This window comes from Heterocephalus glaber, unplaced genomic scaffold (assembly GCF_053883595.1).
Source record: "Heterocephalus glaber isolate CG9 unplaced genomic scaffold, H.glaber_assembly_v1.0 deba00001460, whole genome shotgun sequence".
NCBI lineage: Eukaryota > Metazoa > Chordata > Mammalia > Rodentia > Bathyergidae > Heterocephalus > Heterocephalus glaber.
Window position 1 is genome coordinate 1,472,123 of NW_028258307.1, and position 23,617 is coordinate 1,495,739.

A 23,617-nucleotide genomic window follows, 5' to 3' on the forward strand; every position below is an offset into this window, starting at 1 on the left:
CTGCGTGTGTTTTATTTCCTGACCAGAGCACTGCTTGTGCGGAGCCTCCGGGTCTCCTGTGAGCTTCTGCAGGCCCGCTGTGCTATGCTATGGTCTTGGCATTTTGTTTAAGACACCCAACATAATAGCGGGTTGAAATCCACCCATTAAAGCAGTCTCTTAAGCTAAACAAACAAGTGTCCTCAGCCTCTCAGCTTAAGATTGCTTTAATGGGTGGATTTCAAACTAATACTATTGTCTGTTTTGTTTTGTTTTGTTTTTCTTAAATTCAATATGAGATTCCCAGGCTGTCTCACAGCCCCCTCCGCCTCTCACACCTGGCCAGGAGCCCCCGAGGGCGCAGGACCTAGGCAGATTCTCCAGGCTGGTGGCTGCACTGTTGTGGGTGGGTCCCACTCCTTCCCATCTTCCTCTAGGCATTTTGGAAGAAGCAGTAGAATAAAAAACAAAGAGAAAGAAATACATTCCTTTGAACCAATCATTAGTTTTTCTTGAAATTTGTTGATTTTCCATCGAAATTTGGGAGTTCATAGTTGTGACCTAAGAAAGATCACTTCTGTGCAGTGGTCTGGCACAAGTGCTCTCTTTCAGAGGCCGGACAGTGTTCGGAGTGGAGGTGAAGAGAATTAAGGGAGAAAAAGTCTGTTCTTGACTGGGAACTCTCCAGCCTGCGGCGCTGGGGAGAAGTGGACACTCTCACAAGGGCTGTAGTGTCTCGGCGCCACCCAGAGGGTGCACAGAGCGTGGACCCCTCGTCCTCCAGCTCTCGGGGCCACAGCGAGGCTCTGGGCCCGGCTAAGTATCTTGCTGAAGCTCGCACAGCTGGTGTAACAGGTGGGACTGGAGACAGGGATTCTGCACAGCCACCCAGGTGACAGGAAACTGCCAGGCGGGGTGGGGGCTGATCCCAGGAACCCCAAGAAAACTTGGTGGGGGGGGGGTTGTACCTTAGTATTGTGTTGCTGTTAATCCGCTCTTACAAAAGGGCTTTGATGTTACACCCACAGCCACGAGCAAGCTAGTCTGAAAACACCCTCCACGTGAAAGAGCTACAGTCCCCAAGGCCTGGGAGAAACTCTGTCCAGGTGTCTGCATTCTGCTGCTTTGCTCAGCTAGGTTCAGCCTGCAGGTATATCTTAAATCCCTGCTGTTTGTTTTCACCCCTCAGAAAGTTATTCTAAATTAGGAACGTTGGTGGATTTCTCCTAAATGACTGAAGAGATTTCTGTGGGTTAGAAATGAGGAATTTTGAGTGCAGCAACTTGTAGGAAATGCACGAGGCTGGTTGCTGGACCAGCCACAAGTGGGGCCTCAGGGGATGGGGAGGGGCCTGGCCAGGTCCCTGGCTCTGGGCTGCACCCCAGCCCTGGCCAGGGTTTGCCCACTTGCCTTTCAGTTGTCCTGGACATGCCTGAGCTCCAAGCATGCGATGAGAAGGTCTGCTGGACTTGCAGAGGTCAGACTGGACAGGGTGGAGGCCAAGGGGACCACACAGCCTTGGGGAAGCCCCTCCTCTGGTGCACAAGGACCAGGTGGCACAGGCTTGCGGGCCAGAGATGCATCTTTGGGCTCTGCTTCCTACTCCATCTGGGAAAAGACTCAGGCCCAGACTCGGGCTGCCCACTTCACAGAGGGTCCTGTGGACACAGGGATGACCCAGCTGTCAGCAAGGTGCTTCTCAGACTGTCAGTCACGTGCACGCAGTTCCGGGTGAGCAAAGATGGTGACATGATTTGCACCTCCAGCCAGGTGCAAGGGATAAAGAGCAGCATGACATTTGCACCACACCGTTGTGGGCTGCTGCTGCCTCCAGAGCAGGCGAGCACCTTGGCCTCCGCCTTGGACATGTCCCTCTGCCTGGCCATGCTTGGTGGCAGCGGAGGTCAGGGCCTCCAGTGGGTGGGGACCTCCGGCTCCCCCCTCCCCTCCTCCTCCTCTTCCCCCCCCAGAGATGCTGAAACTCTCTTTAAAACAGATAAGGAAAACTCCTTGACCTTTAAAATGTTTTCAGTTGTTTAACACTCCATGAAAATATAGGAGTTCTCAGAAATGCTGCATGAGCCCAGCAGCACTGTTCTCATTTCACAGGTAGAGTGAGGCTGGGGTCAGACGCCGCAAACTCCAATTTGGGTGTTTCTGAGTTCACACCCGGAGTTCCTGCAAGCACATGGGGAGGAGAGAAGTTAGAGAAAAGGGGAAGGAGAGAGAGAAGGGGAAAGAAGAGAGGGAGGGAAGTAAGAAGGGAAAAGGAAAGAAGGAAGAAGTGCTTTAGGAGGTGAGCAGAGCTCGAAGTTCTCTCTCGAATCACCTCTCCTCGCCTCTCCGTCTGCGCGCCCACAGGTCCAGGGCGGGTGCTCGAGCGGGGTCCGCTGCGCCCTGTGTCGCCACACGCGATCCGCCTCTTCCACCCCGCTCTCTGGTGCCCGCGGAGCCCAGCCAGGACTGGGCGATGCAGTCCTGGCGTTCGGTGGCCCAGGGGCCGCGCTTGACGATTCACTACCCGATCCTCGACCCCGGGTCCAGTCTCTACTGAACCCACAACCGGCCATGGTTCCCCAGCGGCGGCAAAGCAGGCGACGAAATGCCTCGGGCGCCTAGGGCCCGCGGGGCTCTGAACGACTGATGCTGGCAGTGTCCTGAGCGAGGTCCCCTGACGCCGCTCGCAGGAGGGTGTGCTCACTCGCACACAGTTGCCCACGTGAATACACGCGAGCGTGCAAGAGATGAAGGAATGAAGGAGCGGAGCGAGCGCGAGCGAGCCAGCCTGGTTCCGGGGCGAAGGCGGCTCCCGCGCTCTGGGCCGGGCCGCCCCAGCAGGTGGGTTCCTGACCGCCCAGGCCCAGGCGCGGTCCAAACGAAAGAAAGGAAAGAAATCAAACAACTGGAAACCTGGCTTACTGCCCGCATTCTCTCTGCCCCGCCCCAAGCCTGCCTGCCCCGTGCACCCAGCTCCCCGGCCAGCTCCCCAGCCAGACCCTGCGCGACCCTGGGCGCGATCCGAGGGGGTCGCCCACAGCCGGAAGAGCCGCTGTCCGCTGCAGGCCTTTCTGCAGAGCACCGTCCGGCCCTGGAGCTGCGGTCGCCGAAGTGCCAGAAAGGGTCGAGGTCTTCCGCGGCCTCTCAAGCTCCTGTGGGACCCTCTGTCCCTCCTGAGAGCTCCCCTCCCCTCCCGAGGCCGGCGCGGCCTGCGCTCCCCACCAGAAGCTCCCTGCCCGCGCTTGTCTGGAAGATTTTCTGGCCGACACTGGAAATGGCCTCGGCTTCCCCGGGCAGGGAAATCCGCCACCGGGCGGATACGCTGCAAACCGCCTCCCTCTGGCTGAGTGCCCCGCGCCAGGCAGCCTGCCTCTCCGCCTCGGCCCGGCCTTCTCTTCCCAACAGAGACCCGCGTTCCAGGCCTGCGCCGCTCGCCTCGGGCCTTTGGCTCTAGCCGGGCGCGCGGGCCTGGCGGCCGGAGGGAGGAAATCCCAGCAATCTGTTCGGGCCCAAAACGTGCTCCGATGAAAGTTGTCTGGGTTATTGAGAGGTCGCCCTTCTCCGTCCGCCCGCGCGGGGTTAGCTCTGGGGCCTCGCGTGTTTCGTGCGAGCGCTAGGCGACTCCGGGGCTTAGGACTTCAGCTGGGCGCGGGTGATGTCAGCCATCGAGCGAGTGTGAGGTTTCGCTGAATTTGTCTCACGGAATCCAAGCACAGCGCGAGGGGCCAATTGTTTTCTCGTCTCCACTTAAGGATTAGAAACGGTGGCCTAGGCGACACCTGACTCGCGCAGCTGCAGCCGCGAGGAGCTCGGTGCAGGCTCCGACCCAGGCAGGCCCGGGTCTTCCCACCACGGTGCCGCCCCTTGCGGGGTCACCTCTGCCGGGCCGCAGAGGATGGCGGCCCGCACACACGTGTGGCTCGAACTCCGGATCGAGTGCAGCCTGCGCAGAGCAGACAGACGCCGTGTGTCTGCGTGACCTTGGCTCACCCGTGGGCTCACTCGCTTACTCGGCAGTTTCTGTGCGCCCGCCGGGGTAAGAGAGCAGGCACGGCGCCGCCACCCTGGTCCTCGCCGGGGACGGGCGGCCCGAACCCCCAGCCCACATCCCCTGGTACCCTGGCAAGCTCCCGGGTCACGTGCAAGTCCGGGGGCCCCTGGAGAGCGGAGTGACCCCCTCCGAGGAGAGAAGGGAATTAAGGGCCGAAGGCGAAGGAGCTGGAGACCCGGGCGGAGGAGGACTCAGCCGGCCGGGAGCAGGGGACCACAGTCCTGTCTTTCCCAGAGGCCCGGGGTGGCGCCCGGCGGCGCCCCGGGTGGCCCGGGAGAGGTGGCCGCAGCCCAGGCACCCGGAAAGGCGGTGGGCGTGTTCTCTGAGGATGTGGTTACTGGCGGACTGGGGGTTCGCGGTGACCTCTCGCGCCAGGGCTCGGGTTTCCCTTGCGGAGTGGTTGGCGGGGGCTGGAGCGCACCCGCGCACAGCGCTGCACCTGCGGCCCGATCGGGACGGGCGGGCCCTGGGAAAGGCGGGCCGGGGCGGGCTCGGGGAGAGGCCCTGCCCCCTGCCCTCCCGCCCACCCCTGCAGGTCGGAGCGGGGAGGAGGTGCGGGCGCGGGGAGCGGATCCACGGAGACTGGGAGGGGCCGCGCTGCCTCGGAGACTCATTGGAGGACCCGACCCCCGAAGCTGATAAATATAAGGGACCAGGCCGCGGCTGGCGGCCAAGTTGGACGTCCCGACCCGAGCGAGGGCCAGGTCACCACCGGCCCCGCAAGGCGAAGCCCGGCGACCGCGAGCGGCCATGGCCTCGCTGCTGGGAGCCTACCCGTGGCCCGAGGGGCTCGAGTGTCCAGCCCTGGAAGCCGAGCTGTCGGAGGGGCTGTCGCCGCCGGCCGCCGCCCGGCCCCCTGGGGACAAGGGGTCCGAGAGCCGCATCCGGCGACCCATGAACGCTTTCATGGTGTGGGCCAAGGACGAGAGGAAACGTCTGGCCGTGCAGAACCCGGACCTGCACAACGCAGAGCTCAGCAAGATGCTGGGTGAGTGACCGGCGGCCGGCCGGGCTCCCCGAGGGGGACGGGCAGGAGCGCGGGGCACGGGACGCGGGCGCAGGGGCGTCCGCCGCGTCGTGGGCCGCTCGGGCCGGAATTAGAGCAGGGACCTCCCCGCCCCGGCCGGCGCAGTCCAGAGTGAAGCTGCTGGCGGGGGTTCTGTGAGGCCCCTCCTCTCGGAAGAGGTGACCCCCGCGCAGGGACGCTGCCGGGACGGAAACGTGGAGGTGGGAGACCCGCGCTTGCAGGGAGGCTGGAGCAGGAAGCCGCCTTCCCGATGGGGACAGTCAGGGGGATCGCCGCAGATACAACCACGAAAACGCGCAAAGAAAGGCCTCGCGGGGTGCGTCCTTGCATTGGCTTAATTATTAAACCGACAGCCAAGAAGGGGCCGCCCTGATAGGCCGGTTCGCTGCCTGTGCGCCTGTCGGGGCGCGCAGGTCGCTACTGGATGCTCGGGCGGCCGGGGAAAGGCTGCCGGGCGCCGCTGTTTCCCGAAGCTGCTCGGGCGCTGGGGACAGGGACGGGGCACAGGGACGGGACAGGCCAGAGCAGCCCCGAGGGAGGGTGTCAGGCGGTGTCCGGGAAAACGTGAGTTCCCGCGGGCTCTTTCCTCTCCTCCGCAGCAGCGCCTGCCTCGCACCCTCTTTGCCGTCCTCGGGTTTGATTCATGCGAACCAATGAGAATCAATGCGCACTGTGCGTGCGTGCGGGCGGGCGGGCGCCAGGCCCTGAGCGGGAAGTGCGGTCCCTCGACCCCGCCCGGCGGCCGGCGGTCAGCGGCCGGAACCAGCCCTTTCTTCTTCCGTCGGAGCAGGGCTCCTTCCCAGGCCGGGGGGAGTGACGTCCCCTACAAGCTGGCCGAAACCCCGCGCCTGGAGCGTGGCCCCAGCTCCCCCTCAGGTTAGGCTGAGCTCAGGCTGGGGAAGCCCGGGGCGCCCGCGCCTCGCGCCCACGGCAGCTTCGCGCGCCGGGTGCATTGGCGGCCCGGCCTCCGTGCAGAAGAGTGAAGCCTCTGTTTTGTGCCGTTGTTGTTAGCATAACGAGAGATACATTCAAGTAGTCGTAAACATTTTTCTTGGACCTAAAAGTCCACATTTTTCTTAGCTTTTAAAAGAAAATTTCTTGGTGAATTTCCTAAAACTTTTTCCCCGTGGCTGTAGTAGCCAGGCACAGCGACCAGGTTTCTGTTGGGGGCGCAGGCAGACGTGGGGGGAGCATGGAGCCAGGTGCTCCTGTGGACAAGGACGGCAGACAGCCGTAGGAGGCAGAGGCCCCCACGGAGCCCACCCGTATCTGGTCCTTGCACCCAGCCTTAATGTGACTCCAGTTCCTTCCTACGTAATAGGCTGGTGACAGCAGCACAGTGTCGCTGTGTAAAACGGAACGGCGCACTGTTGATAGGGTCGGGCACCAGGATGAGCTACTTCCAGCCCATGGTCTTTTTCTCAGCCCTTCTCTCTCTGAACTGTTGAAAGAAAGGGCTGGATGCAGGGCCTGTTTTTCACTGTAAACTTTCCAATCTGTAATGTTAGAAACTTCACCCAGGGGCACCGTTGTTTCTGGTACAGTATGAGAAAGTGTATCAGGACAGTTAGACCAAACCTGCATTTTATTACTGCACAACATCCAGGCACATTTAGGAACTGCAGTCACAATTTGTATTTGGAACACGAGGTGTGGGATGTGTCTGGATCGCAGGCCTCTTATAAGAACTTTGTGACCTCAGCTACAGGCTCGGGACCAGTGTCCTGACCGGAATCTGGAGTTCCCAACCCTCTTTAAGTCACCTTTCGAAGTGACAGCTCATGACAGTGATTGGCAACTCCGCAGAATAGTTGTACACATTCACCCAAGGGACAGAATGCTTTAACAATTGCCCTTCTTGAGCTCTTTGAAGGCCTGGCCCTCGGAGCCACCAGTGTGGGCTCTGAGGCCATCCACCCGGCTCTGTGCTGAACCTTCCCGATGGCATGTGCTAAGTGGAAGACGTGGCCCCTTTCCTTACAGGGCTTAGCCAGGGGCCTTGGCCTCTCGGCTAGTGGGTCTCCAACCTCAGGCTGTTAGTGTCATGGGGAGGTAGAGGTGCAGAATCCCAAGGCAGTTCTAGAAGGTAACAATCCAGGGGTGACCCTCAGAATACTCTGGCACCAGAGGAATGGATAGAAGAGAGACACCAAGGTGATTTGCAAATCATCAGACAGCAAGAAATGACAAATTAGAAAGTCAAGTGCTGGCAGCATTTTAACACTGGTGAGTTATAAGAGCAGGGTGCTATTACTGCAGTATCTGACATCTCATTCACAATGAGAAAACTGAGGCACAGAGGGGTTAAGGGGTTTGCTTCTGTATGAAGTCAGTGGCTGAGAAGGAAGCCCTGGGGTCTCAAGGAGACAGCCAGAAGCAGTATCTTGTGTGTGTGTGTGTGTGTGTGTGTGTGTGTGTGTGTGTGGCAGGCAGACGTCGGCACTCCGGCCATGAACAGGTCTTCTTCCTGAGGTAGACTGATCATTTGTTAGCCCAGGTGAGCACCCAGAATTGATTTGCATCTGTGAAACTGATGGGCGAGCTTGGGTTGCCTCAACCAAGGGCCCTAAGGCTGATGCCAGAAGGAAGTTGTAGTATCATTCAGAGGCAGGGAATTTTCATTTAAAAACACACATGACTAGAACTGACTTTCAAAAGGTAGGAAGAGCCCTAGTCAATGCCATGGTCATTGGTATTGTTTTCCTGTCACTGATGTTGAGTCCGGAGTCCTGTGCTGTTTGTGTAGCCTTTGGGGGTTTCTCACGAGAAGTGATGGTCTCCATGCACCCTTTGCATGAAGGGGCTTTGCAGGCTGCAAACAGAGGGGCTGGTGGCGCCTTCGATTGTGAGCAGGCTCTGCGCTGGAGCGGGTGCTAGGCAGGGCGGAGCGATGCTGAGCGCAGCCTTCTCTGGCTTGTGTGAGCAGGGAAGTCCTGGAAGGCGCTGTCGCTGTCGCAGAAGAGGCCGTACGTGGACGAGGCGGAGCGGCTCCGGCTGCAGCACATGCAGGATTACCCCAACTACAAGTACCGGCCCCGAAGGAAGAAGCAGGCCAAGCGCCTCTGCAAGCGCGTGGAGCCCGGCTTCCTCCTGAGCTCCCTCTCCCGGGACCAGAACACGCTGCCTGAGAAGGGCGGCGGTGGCCGCGGGGCGCAGGGAGAGAAGGAGGGCAGGGGTGAGTACTCCCCAGGCACCACGCTGCCCGGCCTCCGGGGCTGCTATCGCGAGGGCCCGGCCGGTGGTGCCCCCAGCAGTGTGGACACGTACCCCTACGGGCTGCCCACGCCCCCGGAGATGTCTCCCCTGGACGCGCTGGAGCCAGAGCGGACCTTCTTCTCCTCCCCCTGCCCGGAGGAGCACGCCCAGCCCCACCACCTCCCACAGCTGCCCGGGCCCCCCTACTCCCCGGAGCTGGCGCCCAGCCCCCTCCACTGCAGCCACCCCTTGGGCTCTCTGGCGCTCGGCCAGACCCCGGGGGTGTCCCTGATGTCCACAGTCCCCGGCTGCCCCCCATCTCCTGCCTTTTACCCCCCAGCCACCTACCACCCGCTCCACTCCACCCTGCACACCCACCTGGGCCAGCTCTCCCCGCCCCCAGAGCACCCCGGCTTCGACGCTTTGGATCAGCTGAGCCAGGTGGAACTTCTGGGGGACATGGATCGCGATGAGTTTGACCAGTATTTGAACACTCCTGGCCACCCAGACTCTGTTGCTGGGACCAGGGCCCTCAGTGGTCACACCCCACTGTCCCAGGTGACCCCCACGGGCCCTGCAGAGACCAGCCTCATCTCCGTCCTGGCCGATGCCACGGCTGCGTATTACAACAGCTACAGTGTGTCCTAGAGCCTGAGCCCGCCCCTGCTACCTGCCCGTCTGCGCACAGCGCCACCAGCCTTCCTCCAGCCCCCAGTGGTGAGGCCCAGACACCGGCCCGGAGCCTCCATCCCACAGCCAGGACAGGCCCTGCGGATCCAGTGCCCCGTGAATTCCACTGGCTGCAGCCCAGGAGCAGGGCCCTCTGGGACACTTCTCCCTCCCAGAAGACTTCCCTGCCCTGCTCTCCTTGCCTGTTGCCGCTAGACCCTCCCCTGATGCTGACATGGCCACTGATCGCTGGGTGCTTGAGGTGGCAGAGCCAGGGTCCAGATCCCAGAGCTGCCGCAGACTCTGGTAAAAGCCCCGCCCGTCCTCCCCTCCTCCTTCCGCGCCGACAAGCCAGGGCGGACCGGACAGCCGAGCCCTCCGCTGTCCTCTAGGTTTCTGAGTTAGGGTTCTGGTAAGGCTGCCTGAAGGACAGCGGGGAAGCCTGGGGAGCGCAGGCTGGCTCTGGACTCGGGCTTTCTGCTCTTTCTGCCCTGCCCTCCGTCTGCAGTGACCCTCGGGTCAGGACTCTTCCAGGTGGAGATAAACACCCTCCCGATTCGGGAAGTCAGACAGCAGGGTCACCTGCATCACTGGAGATAGGATTGAATTGAAGCTGGTTTTTTAAGATACGTTTATAGATAAATTCTTTTTGATCACACACACTTAGTGAGAGTCTGTGAGAGACACCTCGTACTCACCTTCACACACACTGCTGTGTGCTGTAAACCGGGTCTGCTAAGTGGCTTTGCCCTGAAAGATCCGCAGAGCCAGGTCCTGACACAGCATCCCTGTCTGCAAATCCGGATGTGTTGGCTTCACTTCCTTCCCGCTGCCTCAGCTCCCCTTCTCCCTTTCCTGGAATTCCCTGCTGTCCTCTGCTTGCTCTTCCTCCACCCCTGAGCGGGTCCCCAGCACAAAGAGCCCCTGACTTGAAATCCCAGTGATTCCTTTCTTTTCCTTGTGAGCCTGTGGCTCCCTGGAGCACCATCCTCAGCCAGTCCCTTAGAGCAACTTCCCCGCAGCACGGAGGTGAGACTCACTTCCCAGCCAGAAATTCACTGTGACTCTGACCCGGTTCTGAGCCCAGACATTTCTGTCCACCCCCACCCCCAGCTTCCTTGAAGGAACACCCTGGTGGGACACTCGCTTGTCTTTTGACATCAGCATTTTATTGCCCGGGTGAAATATGTTTTATATATTCTCCTGTTATGCTCCCCTTATATTTCGTATTGCTGAAAGATCCTTTTTTTTCTTCCAAGAAGTCTTATGTAAAACCACTTATATGATTACTCTTTATGTTATTACTGTGTATGCCATTTGGTAATAAATAGTAAATTGTTCTGGTGCACAGCCCAGAAGTGAATTAATAATCATGTAAAACAGTATCGCAGACATGAAGCTAAACTGCTCCATTTTTTTTGTAAGGACCACACGTGTTTGGAGTAGTTATGGTATTGATTTGTCAAAAATATTTAATTTAAATAAACTTTTTTGTACCATCGCCATTCTGTCATTTGAAATACAGTTGGGCAAAAAGAAAAAGTTTTCAAGTGAAGCATAGTTAGGGGCTGGGGATTTAGCTCCGTGATTCCAGCGCCTGCCTCGAAAGTGCAAAGTCCCGAGTTCGATCCTCGGTACCAAAAAAACCCCCAAACATACATTCCCAAGTGAAGCATAGTTAATATGTCCCATGCTACTTGTAGTACTGGTCAAAATGTTTTCTGCATCAACATTTTATTTTAAAGATTTGCTACCTTGCAGCAGTGGCTTATCTTCCATTAGGAGTTGCTAGGCCAGATAGATAAAGCTCAATTTCACGCAGTGGGAGCAGTGTTGTTATCATTGGCATTAAGAGAAAATACTGATTCACAGCCCACAGGACCCCTGCAAATTGGAGTGAGGAGACCATGGCTACCTGATGTACTATTATCTGCTTGCTTGTTTTTTTCAAATCACTGTGAAGAGCACAGCACCTTGCTTGGCCCCTCCTCTGCATGTAGGGCTGGCCCAGCAGGGTGACAGGGTCTTCTCCTGGAGAAGCCAGGAGAGTGTGGCGTGGTGACCGAAGGACAGAGTCTGGTGAGGTTTAGGGTTACCCTCCCAGGAAAAAGTACCTGGAAAGGTTGATGATTACCCAGGCCCCAGGCATCACCTCTCCTGGCTCTCCATGGGGGAGCAGTCGTGACTTGTTGAAGTCAAGGGCAGCTTTGTGCCTTCCCAGGCCCCTGGGCCAAGGAGGGTCTTAGGAGGGCCATCCTTCAGTTGGCTCCTATGCCATGCTCATTGCTCTAATAGCACCTTAAGGGTGCACGGAGCTTTGCGACAGGTGGAGCCCATCCTCCACCCACACACCGCATGGCATATCCGGGGACACCAAGGCCCAGGGCAGAGGCTGGCATGGGGCTCCCCACATACACCAGGGCACCTGCCAGATGCGCTTGTTGGCAGCGTTTTAGCCAGACAATGCCCTGGCTGGGCTTGGTGCTTTTGCTTTAGCGCTTTCCGGTGGCACGGAATCATATCCTGCACAATCCACACCTACCTCTTAGGCAAGGAGTGACATGGGCCAAGGACACATGTCAGAGGAAATGACAGCCGGACCAAGACAAGGCTGCAGCCCTCCCTGTCACGGTGGCAGGCAGATGGTGGCATCTGCAGGGTCACTGCCCCCCAGGCACTGCTGGTCGGGCAGTGTCTGGCAGGAGCTGTCCCTGGAACTGTGAGGGTGGTGCTGTCCCGGCCTCCACCAGGGCAGGAAGTAGGTGGGCAATGTGCCTGGTCCGCTCTCTGGGAAGCCGTTTGCCAGAAGCCAGGGCCCCAGAGAGTTGTGGCCGCCATCCTGGGTCCCTGCGGCCTGCAGTGCCTGGAGCACTGTTTGCTTCGGCTGAGGAGCCTGGGTGGCAATGTGCAGTGTTGCTACTTTTCTGAAACGTAGATGTCTCCATGTCACTTCCTGCCTAGGATCAATCGGTGACTGCTTGTCACCCAGAGCACACGGCACAGGGGGCCTCACAGCGAGCCCAGGGCTCCCATTCTGGGCCCTAACCTGGGCAGCTTTGGGGCAGGAAGCCTGATCAGGGTCCACCTGGCCAATTGTCTTTATAAACTTTGCCAAAGGGAGATACTTATTTAGGAGTCTTCCTCACCCACTGTCCAAGCCTGGGGCCGTAACACCGGCTCGTGCCCATGCACGTGCCATTGTGACTGACCCTCATCTTTCCAGAAGCTTCTCGCCCCGCTCCATCTTACCACAAAGAACCCGTTGGGCTCTGAAGACTCCTTTCCCTGCCTCAGTGCTTCATCAGCGCTGGTCCCTCCTGGGAGACCCTGTCTGGTGACACCTGCCTGCTGTCCAGGTCGGGGTCAGAGGTCCCCACCACGGCGATGGTCCCTCTCTCTCCCACAGGACGTGGACAGGTCTCGGGGACCGAGGAGCATCCAGCACACGCATCCTTCCCCATGGGGGACCCAGACTAGCCCTGCGGCGGATAGACGGACAGACGAGGGACACCTGAGACACCTCATTTGGGTCGGCTGTACAGACCTGACGCTTCTGGGCCCCGCTTCACCTCAAATCTCTCTGGAAGCTGAGGTCACAAGCATGTGTGTGGGTCCTTGTCGGGCTCTCAGGCAGGGTTGGGGCGACACCTGCTGCAGTGTAGGCAGGAGGAAACAGGCCGAGACGAGAGCCAGAGGACACAGAGGAGAAAGAGCTCCTCTCGCTCCCTGCCTGGGGGCAGCAGAGCAGGGCGGAGGGCGGAGGCCGGGGCCCTAACCCTGCACTTGCCTGTCTTTCCTCCCAAGAGGGTTGTGATCCAGATCCCATGTCAGCGACCAGGGAAGGAGGGAAGGGACAGAGGCAGGGAGACTTGTCACCCACCCCTCTGCCCCCTTTCCCTCTTTCCTTCCTCCTTTCCATCCCTCTCTCTGCCTGCCTCCCACGGCTCACTTTCTATGGACCCATATCCACCCCTGGGTGCACACCCAGCTCTCTGTCCACCCCTGCTTCTGGATCTGTCTGTACTCCACATCTCAGTAGAGACATTGTCTTTACAGAGAGTCGAGAAAAAATAACAGGTTCTAAAGAAAAGAACAAGTCATCTGTTGTCTACAACTTAGGAGACATTGCTGGTAATATTTGGACATATTTTCATGCTGACTTGTTGGGTTTGTTTTTGGTACCAGGGATCGAACTCGGGACCTTGCACTTGCGAGGCAGGTGTCAGAACCACTGAGCTAAATCCCCGGCCCTTTTTGTTTTCTTTTGCAGTGATAAGGATGGAGCCAGGGGCCTTGTGCCTGCAAGGCAAGTGCTCACTCTACCACTGAGCTCCTCTGCATTTGTTTATTATTTATTTCCAGATATACATATATATATATATGTCTTTTATAGAGACATTTTTACTCATTAATATTAAACAAACATTTCCCTGCGCCATTAAACTTGTCTACAAAAGCTGTCTTCTTCCTATTTGGAAAATCAATATGAACAAAATCTTGAAAAAGACGAATTTCCCACCAGATGTATTTTCAGCACACTCGTTTGGTTGTCCTGCACTCCCTGCCCGAGTCCATGCGCATGCAGTTGTACCAGTTCTGACCCTGGGGGTGTGGACAGGCTGCAGCCACGGGCCAGGGGCTGGATCGACTCTGCACCCTGCAAGAGTGACTGACCTCTGTCTTTGTGTCTCTCACCCTCCACAACTGTGCGGTGTTTGGGCGCAGTGATATTGCTGACTTTACCTGACCATCCCCGTGCTGTCTGGTAACTGAATCATCCCCTCCTCTAAATCACTCTGCAGTCAACGTTGCTGGTTTGTGTCCTTAGCTGGGTCCTCATGCACATCTGTGGCTTTGGCTTCTGGGCTCCAGCTTTCCACGCGGGTCTTACCTGGCACCTGGATTTCCCACAGCAAATCACCTTTCCTAAGGGGAAGAATGAACTGTCAACCACTTATGAGGGGCCCGAATCTCACAGGCTCACCTGGCTTTACCCCTCTTCAGCCTTGGGGTGCCTTTGGCTGTGGCTCCCACCAGGGGTCCCTTCCCTCTCATCTTGGGTACAGAAGGATTGTCCTGGTGGTCAGCAGCTGGAGGCTTCCCCAGCCACCACAGGCACAAACAGTGCCGCAGCTCTGTCCCTGGGAGGGGTGGAGTCAGGAGCAGGGCAGGCTCAGCCCTCACTGGCTGCTGCTGGGACTTGGGTGAGCCCCGAACCTGCCCTCTGGCCTTGGGAGAGAGGGAGTGAACTCACAGGCATTTCAGAACCTGCAAAGCTTTGTGCCCATGCACAGAAGAGCCCTGTGATTTTGGATTTCCGAGGGTGATTTCTATTGCTTTTAGTCTGCAGGCTAGTGCCAGGTCGAGAACTCAGGAGCCAGGTGTTCAGTGACATCGCGTTGGGACTGAGTGTCCAGGGCCCTGAGGAAAAGACCCAAGCATGACCGAGGCGGCACGTGGGTGACTCTGTGGGTGTCGTTCTCTGGCACTCAGCTGGGGCTTGCAGTTCCCTTCCAGCCCACCCCCTCCTCTGTCGAGTGCAGTCTCTGCGGTTCTTGGAAGACAGCTTTTTGTTCAGTTTGAAGATCCCCAGAAGAGGGGGTTATTCCCTGTGTAAGCTAGTCTGACAAATTCCATCATCAGAAAGTTCTGGTACAACCACTGTGGAAATCAGTGTGGAGATTTCTCAAAAAACTAAAACTAGAGGTTCCATTTGACCCAACTATACCTCTTCTTGGTATCTTCCCAAAAGATTTAAAAGCATCATACCACAGTGATATATGCACACCCATGTTTATAGCAGCACAGTTTGTAATAGCTAAAGCTTGGAAACAGCCCAAATGCCCATCAACGGACAAGTGGATAAAGAAGATGGGGTTTTTTTATACAGTGGAATACTACTCTGCCATAAAGAAGGATGAGCTTCAGACACTTATAGCTAAATGGATGGACCTTGAGACCATACTCTTGTGAAATAAATCAGACACACATGTTAAAATACCGCATTGTTTCTTTTTATGAGAAACTGAATGTAGAAATAAGGACTGAAATGTATACTGGATGTTGGGAAATGGGAAGAAAGTGTTCAAATGGGAAGGGGAGCAACAGAGGAAGGAGAGAGAAAGGAAGAAAGTGACAAGAAAACAAGTGAAAATAGAAGGGAAAAATGGAAACAAAGCTTTTGTACATGGGGGGGTTTGAGTGGGGGGAATGGGATAAAATTTTTTTAAAAAGAAAAAAAGATGAAATCACTTGTGAAGAGTTCCCAGCTTGTAAATAGTAGCACTGGGCCAGAAACTGATTCCACATTCACGCTCTTTCCACTGTGTAAATTCACAGTAAAGCTGCATTGGATAGTTGACCACTAAAAATCTCTTTTAATTCAGGATTATATTAATCTATCTGTGATTAATAACTGGCCATATCCTTGCATCATTTACCCTACTATTAGGCTTTTAAAAAAGGACTCAAACCATGAGAAGATTCAGAGGTTAGTGGCTCCAGTCACTCAAAGACTGGGGACCAGCACTCCTACTTACCAACTGCCACCTCTTGTAGCTGGCATCACAGACTTTAAAGTGTGCAACAGGAAAAGGACCCATCTCTTCGGGGCTCTTTCTGGGGGATCCAAACTGCTCTCCCAGCTCTCTGTATCCCCCTACCCTATCTCATGGGCCTGTAGTGCAGAAGGGGGTGTGTTTGAATCAGGGCTGGGTCACGCTGACTAGGCCTGCTGAAGAGTGGAGGCCAGGTCTCTGAAACTCGGGGTTACATACATTCCTGAACAAAATCAGAGTTCTCTAAGGAAGGAAGACAGGAGAGATGGCTGTCAGAGGGCAGCTAACACTCCAATCTTTTTTTTTTTTAATTTTGGTACCAGGGATTGAACTCGGGACCTTGTACTTGTGAGGCAGGCAGCGGAACCACTGAGCTAAATCCCCACCCCGTAACACTCTAATCTTAAAGGAAATATATCCCCCCAAATTAATGCATGCACAAGCTAAGCAATTTTAAAATGTTCTTCTCTACTTGGAATATTCTGTTTGTCTTTAAATCATTGTATAGTTGGAAACAAATAAGTTAAATGTATATTTTTCTAAAAAAGCAAGTTCTTTCTTCTGCCTCTTGCAACCTCTCCTGTTTCAGCCCGAGTCCTCGTTTGCTTGGTGTCGCCTGTGGAGATGTAGGGCTATGTGTCTACATGTTGGCCAGGTAATCCCGTCCCTGAAGGCTGGTGGTCACCCTGTCTCCTTTTGGGGATCATGTTTGAAGTTGGGGTGGAGATTTTGCTCCAGACCCTGAATGCTGTATGACTGCAGGATTCGGAGGGAGGGAAAGCTCTGTTACTACAAAACGTGGGAGGAGGACGAAGGGTTTCAGCAGGGGCTGGGCATGCTCCCTGTGGGTGCTTCTGGAATGTCCCAAAACAGCGTCACGTGTAGTCATGCTGTGGGTCACATGCTGGGCTCCCCAGCCCTGCTCACCACCCCTGCCTGTGGTTACTCATCTCTCCTCTCTGTCCAAGGGGCCTTGGAGAGACCCAGGTGCCCCGCCTGGAAGTGTTGGCTTCTGGTGCCACGGGGGTCTCTGCAGCCCCCAGGAGCCTCAGGGAGGCTGCTTTTTGTGTCTTAGAGGTGCCAATGGCAAGATCTGCCAGCTGAGGCTGTGACCCAGTAGTTCAAGGTCATTTGGAGGCCAGGTGGCCAAAGTCGTCAGCCTGCTCCTCCAGCGCGTCTCTTCATGCCAGATGGTTCAGAATCCTGGAGAACCTCGGAGCTCCTCCATCCTGAAGTCAGGAGTCAGAAACTTCCTCTTACTTTATCCTTCTCTGAAAGATGGAGGCGTCTGCCCCACATCTCAGGGCACAGTGAAGGCCAGGGAGCCGTGTGACATCTGAAAATGAGCTGGAGGCTGGAGAGAGCAGAAGACGGGTAACCTGTCTGAGCATAAGCCTCACCCATCCATCCAGAGCCACCCTAACCTAGACACAGCGTGGGTGTCGGATCTGGCCCAGGGCCTCTGAGGACACCAGCATCCCGGATGCTCAACTCCCCTACGTAAAACGCTGAAGGGTTTGCCTTTAACCCACGCAGTCCTCCCATATGCTTCACATCATCTCTAGAAGAGCATAATGCCTCAAACAATGTATCTGCTGTGGAAGTAGTGGTTGCACTGCATTGAGGAATAGACAAGAAAACAAAGCCTGTACTTGATCAGCACTGACAAAACGCCCCCTGGCACTGGGCCTCCCACACAGCTCCTTTTCTTCAGAGCATCTTCAATCTGTTGGCTGAGTCTGTAGATGAAACTTTGTGGGTCTGAGGGCTGCCTATCGTTGCAGCAGTAAGGGACAGACAGAGGCTTGGAACTGGAGCCTCCTCCCAGCTCTGTGACCTTGAAAAAAAAATCACCGACTGGTTGGGCCGGAAGGAATCACTGTTGTCATTCTGTCAACCCCTAGATTTGACGGAAAAGGAAACGGAGCCCCAGAGACGTTAAGGGGTTTGCCTGGGGATAAACAGCTGCAAACCTGGTGGTGGGGAGGGTGTAGCCAGCCAGGTAGGTCCCCCAGGGTGGTGGCTGCAGGGAGGTCCCTTCCCACTCTCCCTGAAGGCTCTCGGGTTCAGGACGGGGCTGGGCCCTGGGTCCCGGGAGGAGTAAGGGCGGAAGGCGCCTCCTGAAGCCCAGCTCCCCTGGACGGGTGCTGGCCCAGGACGTGAAGGCAGTAACAGGGCTCTGGGGGGGCCGAGTTGCAGTGTGGACACTGCTGGAGGCCTCCAAGGGCTGCCACTCTGACGTCCCTGTGCCAGTGCCATCCTGTGTGCCCACCTTGCCCTGCATCCAGTGTCTGCGGGCACAGCGTGTACCCAGCCCCAGCGGCTGGGGACAGAGCGGAGGTGAGGAAAGGCTGGCGGGGGGGTGGAGGCGAGATGCAGTCAGCGCAGGGCGCTTTCCTGCCCCTGGGAGCTGCCCGAGCTGGAGCAGGAGGATGTGGCCAGGCCCAGTGTTTCCTGCCTGATAAGCCGCCCTCCCTTCACAGGGAGCCAGGCTGGCCACCTTCACGCCTCAGCCCTGCCCAGGGAAGGGCGGTGTGGAGGAAAATCTCTTCTCCAGATTAGCCAGCTGCGCCTTCCTCCCCGCCTGTCCTGTGGCCACAGCCACAGGAAGTGCCCGGCCTGCAGCCCCGAGGTCCCACCCAAGCCCGGCTGCCGTCTCGGCCCCACCTCCGGAGCCCTTGGCAGGGCCCACCGCCCCACATGTCCCTCACGTCCCCAGCCTGGAGTGTGGCCCCGGAACTGGTCACAGTTCTATTCACAGAGGGTGCATGGATCTGCTTCCTCCTGCCCGTGGGGTACTCCCGGGGACCGCCTCGAAGAGACACTGCAGGACGGGGCTGTGGGCTGTGGCCGGTGGGTCCAGGTCCAGCCCTCTGAGCTGTGTCCTGCTGCGGAAGAGGTGAGCCACTCAGGACCAGGGGCTCCTCTCCTCTGACTCAGGACCTGGATGCTGGGAGTGCTCAGGAGCAGCAGGGATGGTGGCTGTCCCTCGGGGAGCTCAGCGTCCCCAGAAGGCAGGGCGGTGGCTGGGGGTGGCCCCTTTTCTGTGCCATCGTGGGCTCACTCTAGTTCCGCCCTCCCCTCTCTGGCTTCTCTGCTTCTGCCCAGGGAGCAGGCCAGGCCTGGGGACACTGTCAGCACCGTGCTTCCAGTGCCCATCACAGCGAGGCCCACACAGCCTGCTTGGGCCCCTCACAGGCAGGGCAGCCGACCTGAGGCTGCACACAGGGCCGAGCGAGGTCACAGTGCTACACAGCGGGGACAGCATCCTGGGGTCCTCACGCCTGGCTGGTGGGAGACAAGGCCCTGTCCAGGAGGAGCAGCTGCCCCTGGGCCTGCAGCTAGGCTGCCTTTTCCACCCAGCCTGGCCCGGCTGCACCTCCTGCCCTGACACAGCCTGTGGGTGGCAAGGAGAGCTGGGGAATTCCCTGGCCGGCTGGCAGCATGGCACAGGGCCACCAAGCTGTGGGGGCTCTGAGCATGGGGAGACTGGTGGAGGATGGAAGATCTGAGTCTCAGCCTTCTCATCGAATGCTCTCATAGGCCCGTTCAGCCATGGGTCTGCCGTGTGATGCTGAGCCAGCCACATCCCTTCTCTGGGCCTAGGTAAATCAGGATGCAGAACTCAGCTTCCTCCAGCAAGCACTTGGAGCCCCGAGGAAGGGTGAGGGTGCTCAGGGGGTCCTCCCCTCCCTGCCCCAGGCCTCAGGCTGGAGATATGGGGGGGCTCCTTGTCCCCGCGCAGGGGTCCCACTGTGCAGAGCCAGCCAGGTGAGGCCTGGAAGTCGTGCACAGCTGGGCTGGGCGGCAGCTGCTGCATCTCGGTGAGCACTCCCGCCAGAGCACCCTCGGCCAGGCACCTGGCCTGGCCCCGCGCCCAACGTCCCAGCCAGCCCCGCCTCCCGCATTCTGTCCTTCCAGGCCTGCAGCCTGCTCCAGACCCTCACCCAGTCTCTTGCTAGCTCTTGCCCCAGCCCTGTCCTCTCCCTCTGCTGTCCAGCCAGGAAAGATAAATATATATACGTATATTTTTGCATAAAATCTTTTCCTCACCCAGTATTGCCAACAAAGTGAGGCTCAGACTTCTCTCATCTCTTCCTCTTCCAGTCTCAGCTTACCAGGCCCAGCTCTCCTCACCCGATTCACACCCACGGCAGACGCTCAGATGGGATCTGTTTCTTCTCCCCTAGGGAAATGCCTCCCTACATCTGCTCTGGGTAGATTCTTGTCGTCTAGAGACCCAGCTGAGCTGTTTCCACCACAGAAGCCTTTTCAGCACATCCTCCAGCCACCCAGCTGCCCCTCGCCACAGTCCCCTCCCCACACTGACTGTGGCTCCATTCTCTGTCTGTTCCCACAGTGCCTCACGTGGAATGTAGAGTGTGAGGACAGAACCTCTGTGTTCTTAAGTTCTTTCTTCCCACTAGCCTGGGAAAGTGCTCGCCTGTGGAGGTATTGTATCAATCTGCGGTCCCGTGGCGGGCACATAGTAGGTCTCCAATCAATCTGAAGGGCCGCTCGGGGCTCCGACACAGGCCACCCCACCCTCTGCTCGGCTTCATTGGTTGGTGGCTCAGTTTCCTTGTAAGTTGGCACCACTTTATCAGAAGGTTGCAGGTGACAGTGGTAAAGAGAAGTAGTGGGAACAGCTCAGGAGATGAGAAAAAAATGCCTAATATCATCACCGCTTGTTGATCCTAGAAAAATGTATTCTCCACTGGAGCCCTGCCACTTCCTAGGCTGTGTTCATACCCCACCCACCCTTGGCCACCAGTCAGGAACAAAAAAATTTAGAACACTGTCCTCACGAGAGCACGGTGAGGGAGAGAATGTGTGTCACACGAGGCCACACACAGGGCACCAAATCTCTTGGGACAGATAGTGGAGGTCTGATGCTGACAGTTAATGTTGGCCGCCCCTCCTTAGTAATACCTTTTCCAGGCCCAAGTACAAACTCTCCCGGTATAATTTACTTATTTTCTTTTGGTACTGGGGATCGACCTCGGGACCTTGTGCTTTCGAGACAGGTGCGGCACCACTGAGCTAAATCCCCAGCCCCCTGTAATTAACTTTATATAACACCTAAGCACACACAGAAAACTTGGGAGTACAGAGCCACAAAGAGAAAGGGGGAGAGAGACAGAGCGAGCTCCGTGTGAAGATGCCCTCAGTTAATATTTCCTTGGGTTCCTCCTAGATCCTTGCATGAACCCACATAAGCATTTACAATTCTTTTAGAATATGGGGATTACATTGTTTTGGAAACTTGCCTTTTAAAAAAGTGAACATGTGGCTTGAATGTCCTTCTGTATCCCTCCATGCATGGCTTCCGGTGGCTGCCGCATGTCCTGAGGGGACCTTTCTACAGCACCCTCTTCCACTCAACAGTCACCAGACCCCAGCTCCACCCCCAAGCCCTCAGTTTTGCCCTAAAAGAGCAGCTGCTGAGTCCTGCACAGCCACACCCCTGCTGGTCCTCTAGGGAGGGCAAAGCAGGCCGTCCTGGCCTTCTGTCAAAGGCCCTGTCCCCTGTGGCCATCCGGGCCCCTCCTCTCAGGCAGCACTGGTCAGCCCTGCTGGGAAAGGCCCACTGGCAATGTCCAGGACCCAGAGATGGCCACTTTCAGTCCCCCAGGTGCCCAGGAGGGAAGTGACTCGCCAGAGGGCTGAGGGTGACTCAGCGGCTTGGCTGGGCTGCCCCAGAGTGCTGGGAACCGGCCCTGGGCGCTGTTGTGCTGGGGAGGAAATGTCTCTTCCTGGGAGGGAGGGGCAGAGGCCCTGGGGTGCCTGGGCCTGTCCCATGTGTTCCTCTCTGCCCAGCTGGACTGTGGCTATGCAGGATGTGAACTTCAGTCCCCTGTGCACCAAGTCAGGCCTCCTGGAGGCAGGGAGGGGACGGAAGGGCTCTCATCTAGGCAGGTAAGAGGCTTGGCTGCTTCTGACTCAGCTTCACCCTCTATTAGTCAAATGACCTTGTGCAATCATTCCACCTGCCTGAGCCTCAGTTTCCTCATCCGTCCTGTTGAAGCCTTCCCTGCCCGTCCCATCTCTCTGACTTCAGAGAAGTAATGGGTGTTGCAGGGTGGCTCACGGAGCCAAACCACTGCCTGGCAGGGTGGAGCTCCCCCAGGGTGGTTGGATTAAGGGCCCAATCTCTCTCCTCTCTCTCCCTCCCTTGCTTCTCTTCGCCAGCGTCTTCCTTCTTGCAGTTTGGAACCTCCTCCTAGAATCCAAAAGGAAGTGGTTGGGGAAACTTTAAGGTGAAAAATCCCTGGATTGGCCATCATGATGAGGTGTGGTGGATGGGGTGAGGATGCAGTACTTTGACTGGTCCAGTTTGAGTCATGTGCCTCTGTCTGGTCCAATCACTGGGGGCAATGAAAGTGGAGTATTATGATTGGTCCCCTTGGGGAGGGAGCTCACCCATTGGCCAAGGAGGGAGTGGGCCAAGGTCCACCAGACTATGCCCCTAGGGCACTCACTGTGTCTTTTGCATACAACAGGCACTTAATATCCTTGGCAGTGAAGTTACTGGCACCCCAAGGTTCCTTGGAGGTTTACATACCTGCCATGGCCTTCATATGGTGCATCCCCAATAGCGGGGAGGATCTTGTTTATTCGCTGGTTGGTGTGGGGACCCAGCCTGGCTTGTCTGCTGCTGAGTCCCCAGGGCCTCGCTGTGTCTCATACAAATGACTGGTCAGTTCGTGCACGTGACATGGGTGAGTAACATCAGCTGTCCCTCACACCCAGCACCTTCGAGGGAGAAGCCCACACTGTTATTTGAGGTTGTTCACCACCTCCACCTCTCTTCCGTCCTCTATTTTGTTTGTCCCCCGGTACACGAATGACTTCTGTATGCCCCACCACTAGCTCTGCACATGCTCTACCTCCATGGATTCGTGTTTGTTTTTTTAATATAAAGAGAATTTTGCTTTTACTGAGATGCTAAGATAAATCGGCATTTATATTTGTGTTATCACCTCAAAAACAAGTAGTTTCTTCTTTAGTGTTGAAAGTTTTGAGGAAATTTCTGATAGAGTTAATATTATTGGGAGCTGTTCCTCCTGTGACATGTTCCTGAGTGGGTGACACTGACCGATACTGGACCTGAGTTTTCTGTTGATGCCCACGCTTCTGGGCACCTTCTTGCTCCATAGTCAGGGACATGGCTAGGACTCTCCCATGCACAGTTAGCACAAATGGTCACGTTCTGCACGTTAGCCTTGTTGGAAAAGAAGTCACGGTAACTCGTGCTTCTTTCTCCTCATCAAACTTACTGCTGCCAAAGGGTTTACTGAACAGCAAAAGGATGGGAAGAAACAGCAAGGTCCACATCTGTGGGCTCACCACGCATGTGCGAGGGCTGAATCCTGTGGCTCCAGTGCCCACGGTTCTGGCTCGCCCAGGTTCCATGTCCTCCTGCTGGTGCCGTCCGGTCTGGTGGCCTGGTGTGGACAGGCACAGGGCCACTGGCACAAGCAGAGATGCCGGGTGCTTCTCTTGGGCCCAGCTGGGCGAGGCGCTGGCTCTTCTCAGCTGCTGTGGCTGCCTGCATCTCATGTCCCAGGGAAGGCCCCAAGCTGGTCCCAGAGAGGTCCCCCGCGTGCTGTCACTCCGAGAGGTGCACACACCCCAAGTGTATGTGATGAAGAAGCTGTCTTCTCTCACGTCAGTCTTAATCGCCCTCTGCTCAACAGAGGCTTGGCTGGGACAGCAAAAGCTAAAGTAGGCCCAGCACAGGCACAACTGTGTCACCTGGGATATGACCATATGGGAAACCAGAACATGTGACCCCTCTCTCCTTGGGCTCCAGTGGATGTCCCAGGCTAATCCTGTACAGCAGCTGCTCTCTTGTTCAAGGTCGCCCACCTTCACAGGGTACAAGGCCTGAGTGGAAACTGTACCAGCTCAGGGTCCACTGGAAGGTAGCCCAGTGTCCTTGCTAGGGTTTTCCCAGCCACTGACTATAGCCCAAGATGGCAAGGCAGCTGGGGCTCTCATGGAGTGTACAACCTCTGGCTCAGACTCCTGCCCCAAGCAGGCCAGGGTCCTACTCCTTCTCCTCACCTTGGCCCCTGTGACTTCCCACCCTAGCCCCCTTCCACCCTTGCCCCTCAGCCGCAGGGCTCCTCTGCTTGT

At 57.0% G+C, this 23,617-nt stretch overlaps 2 protein-coding genes across 2 annotated transcripts; one reads left to right on the forward strand and one right to left on the reverse strand.

Moving 5' to 3' along the window:
* Positions 1-468: 468 nt before the first annotated feature.
* On the reverse strand, positions 469-4,779 carry LOC110349969 (uncharacterized). Its single transcript, XM_087216728.1, has 5 exons — positions 4,555-4,779; positions 3,987-4,133; positions 2,309-3,589; positions 1,995-2,157; positions 469-1,637 (listed from the first exon to the last, which is right to left on the reverse strand). Exons 1-4 carry the CDS (start codon positions 4,777-4,779, stop codon positions 2,143-2,145), a joined length of 1,668 nt encoding a protein of 555 aa, XP_087072854.1. The 3' UTR covers positions 469-1,637; positions 1,995-2,142.
* Positions 3,560-10,419, forward strand: Sox7 (SRY-box transcription factor 7). The gene is made up of 2 exons (XM_004848445.3): positions 3,560-5,015; positions 7,981-10,419. The coding sequence occupies exons 1-2, from the start codon at positions 4,778-4,780 to the stop codon at positions 8,895-8,897; spliced, it is 1,155 nt and encodes a 384-aa protein (XP_004848502.1). The 5' UTR covers positions 3,560-4,777; the 3' UTR covers positions 8,898-10,419.
* Positions 10,420-23,617: the final 13,198 nt, after the last annotated feature.

Excerpts from the sequence above, each read along its gene's own strand:
- Sox7 (XM_004848445.3), top strand. The coding sequence starts at position 4,778 with ATGGCCTCGCTGCTGGGAGCCTACCCGTGGCCCGAGGGGCTCGAGTGT. Across the intron at positions 5,016-7,980 it reads AGAGCTCAGCAAGATGCTGG|GGAAGTCCTGGAAGGCGCTG; the intron begins GTGAGTGACCGG and ends TTGTGTGAGCAG.
- LOC110349969 (XM_087216728.1), bottom strand. The coding sequence starts at position 4,779 with ATGGCCGCTCGCGGTCGCCGGGCTTCGCCTTGCGGGGCCGGTGGTGAC. Across the intron at positions 4,134-4,554 it reads CCCCGCTCCGACCTGCAGGG|GGGCCCCCGGACTTGCACGT; the intron begins GTGGGCGGGAGG and ends TCCGCTCTCCAG. Across the intron at positions 3,590-3,986 it reads GGGCGCACAGAAACTGCCGA|CGCTCGCACGAAACACGCGA; the intron begins GTAAGCGAGTGA and ends GGAGTCGCCTAG.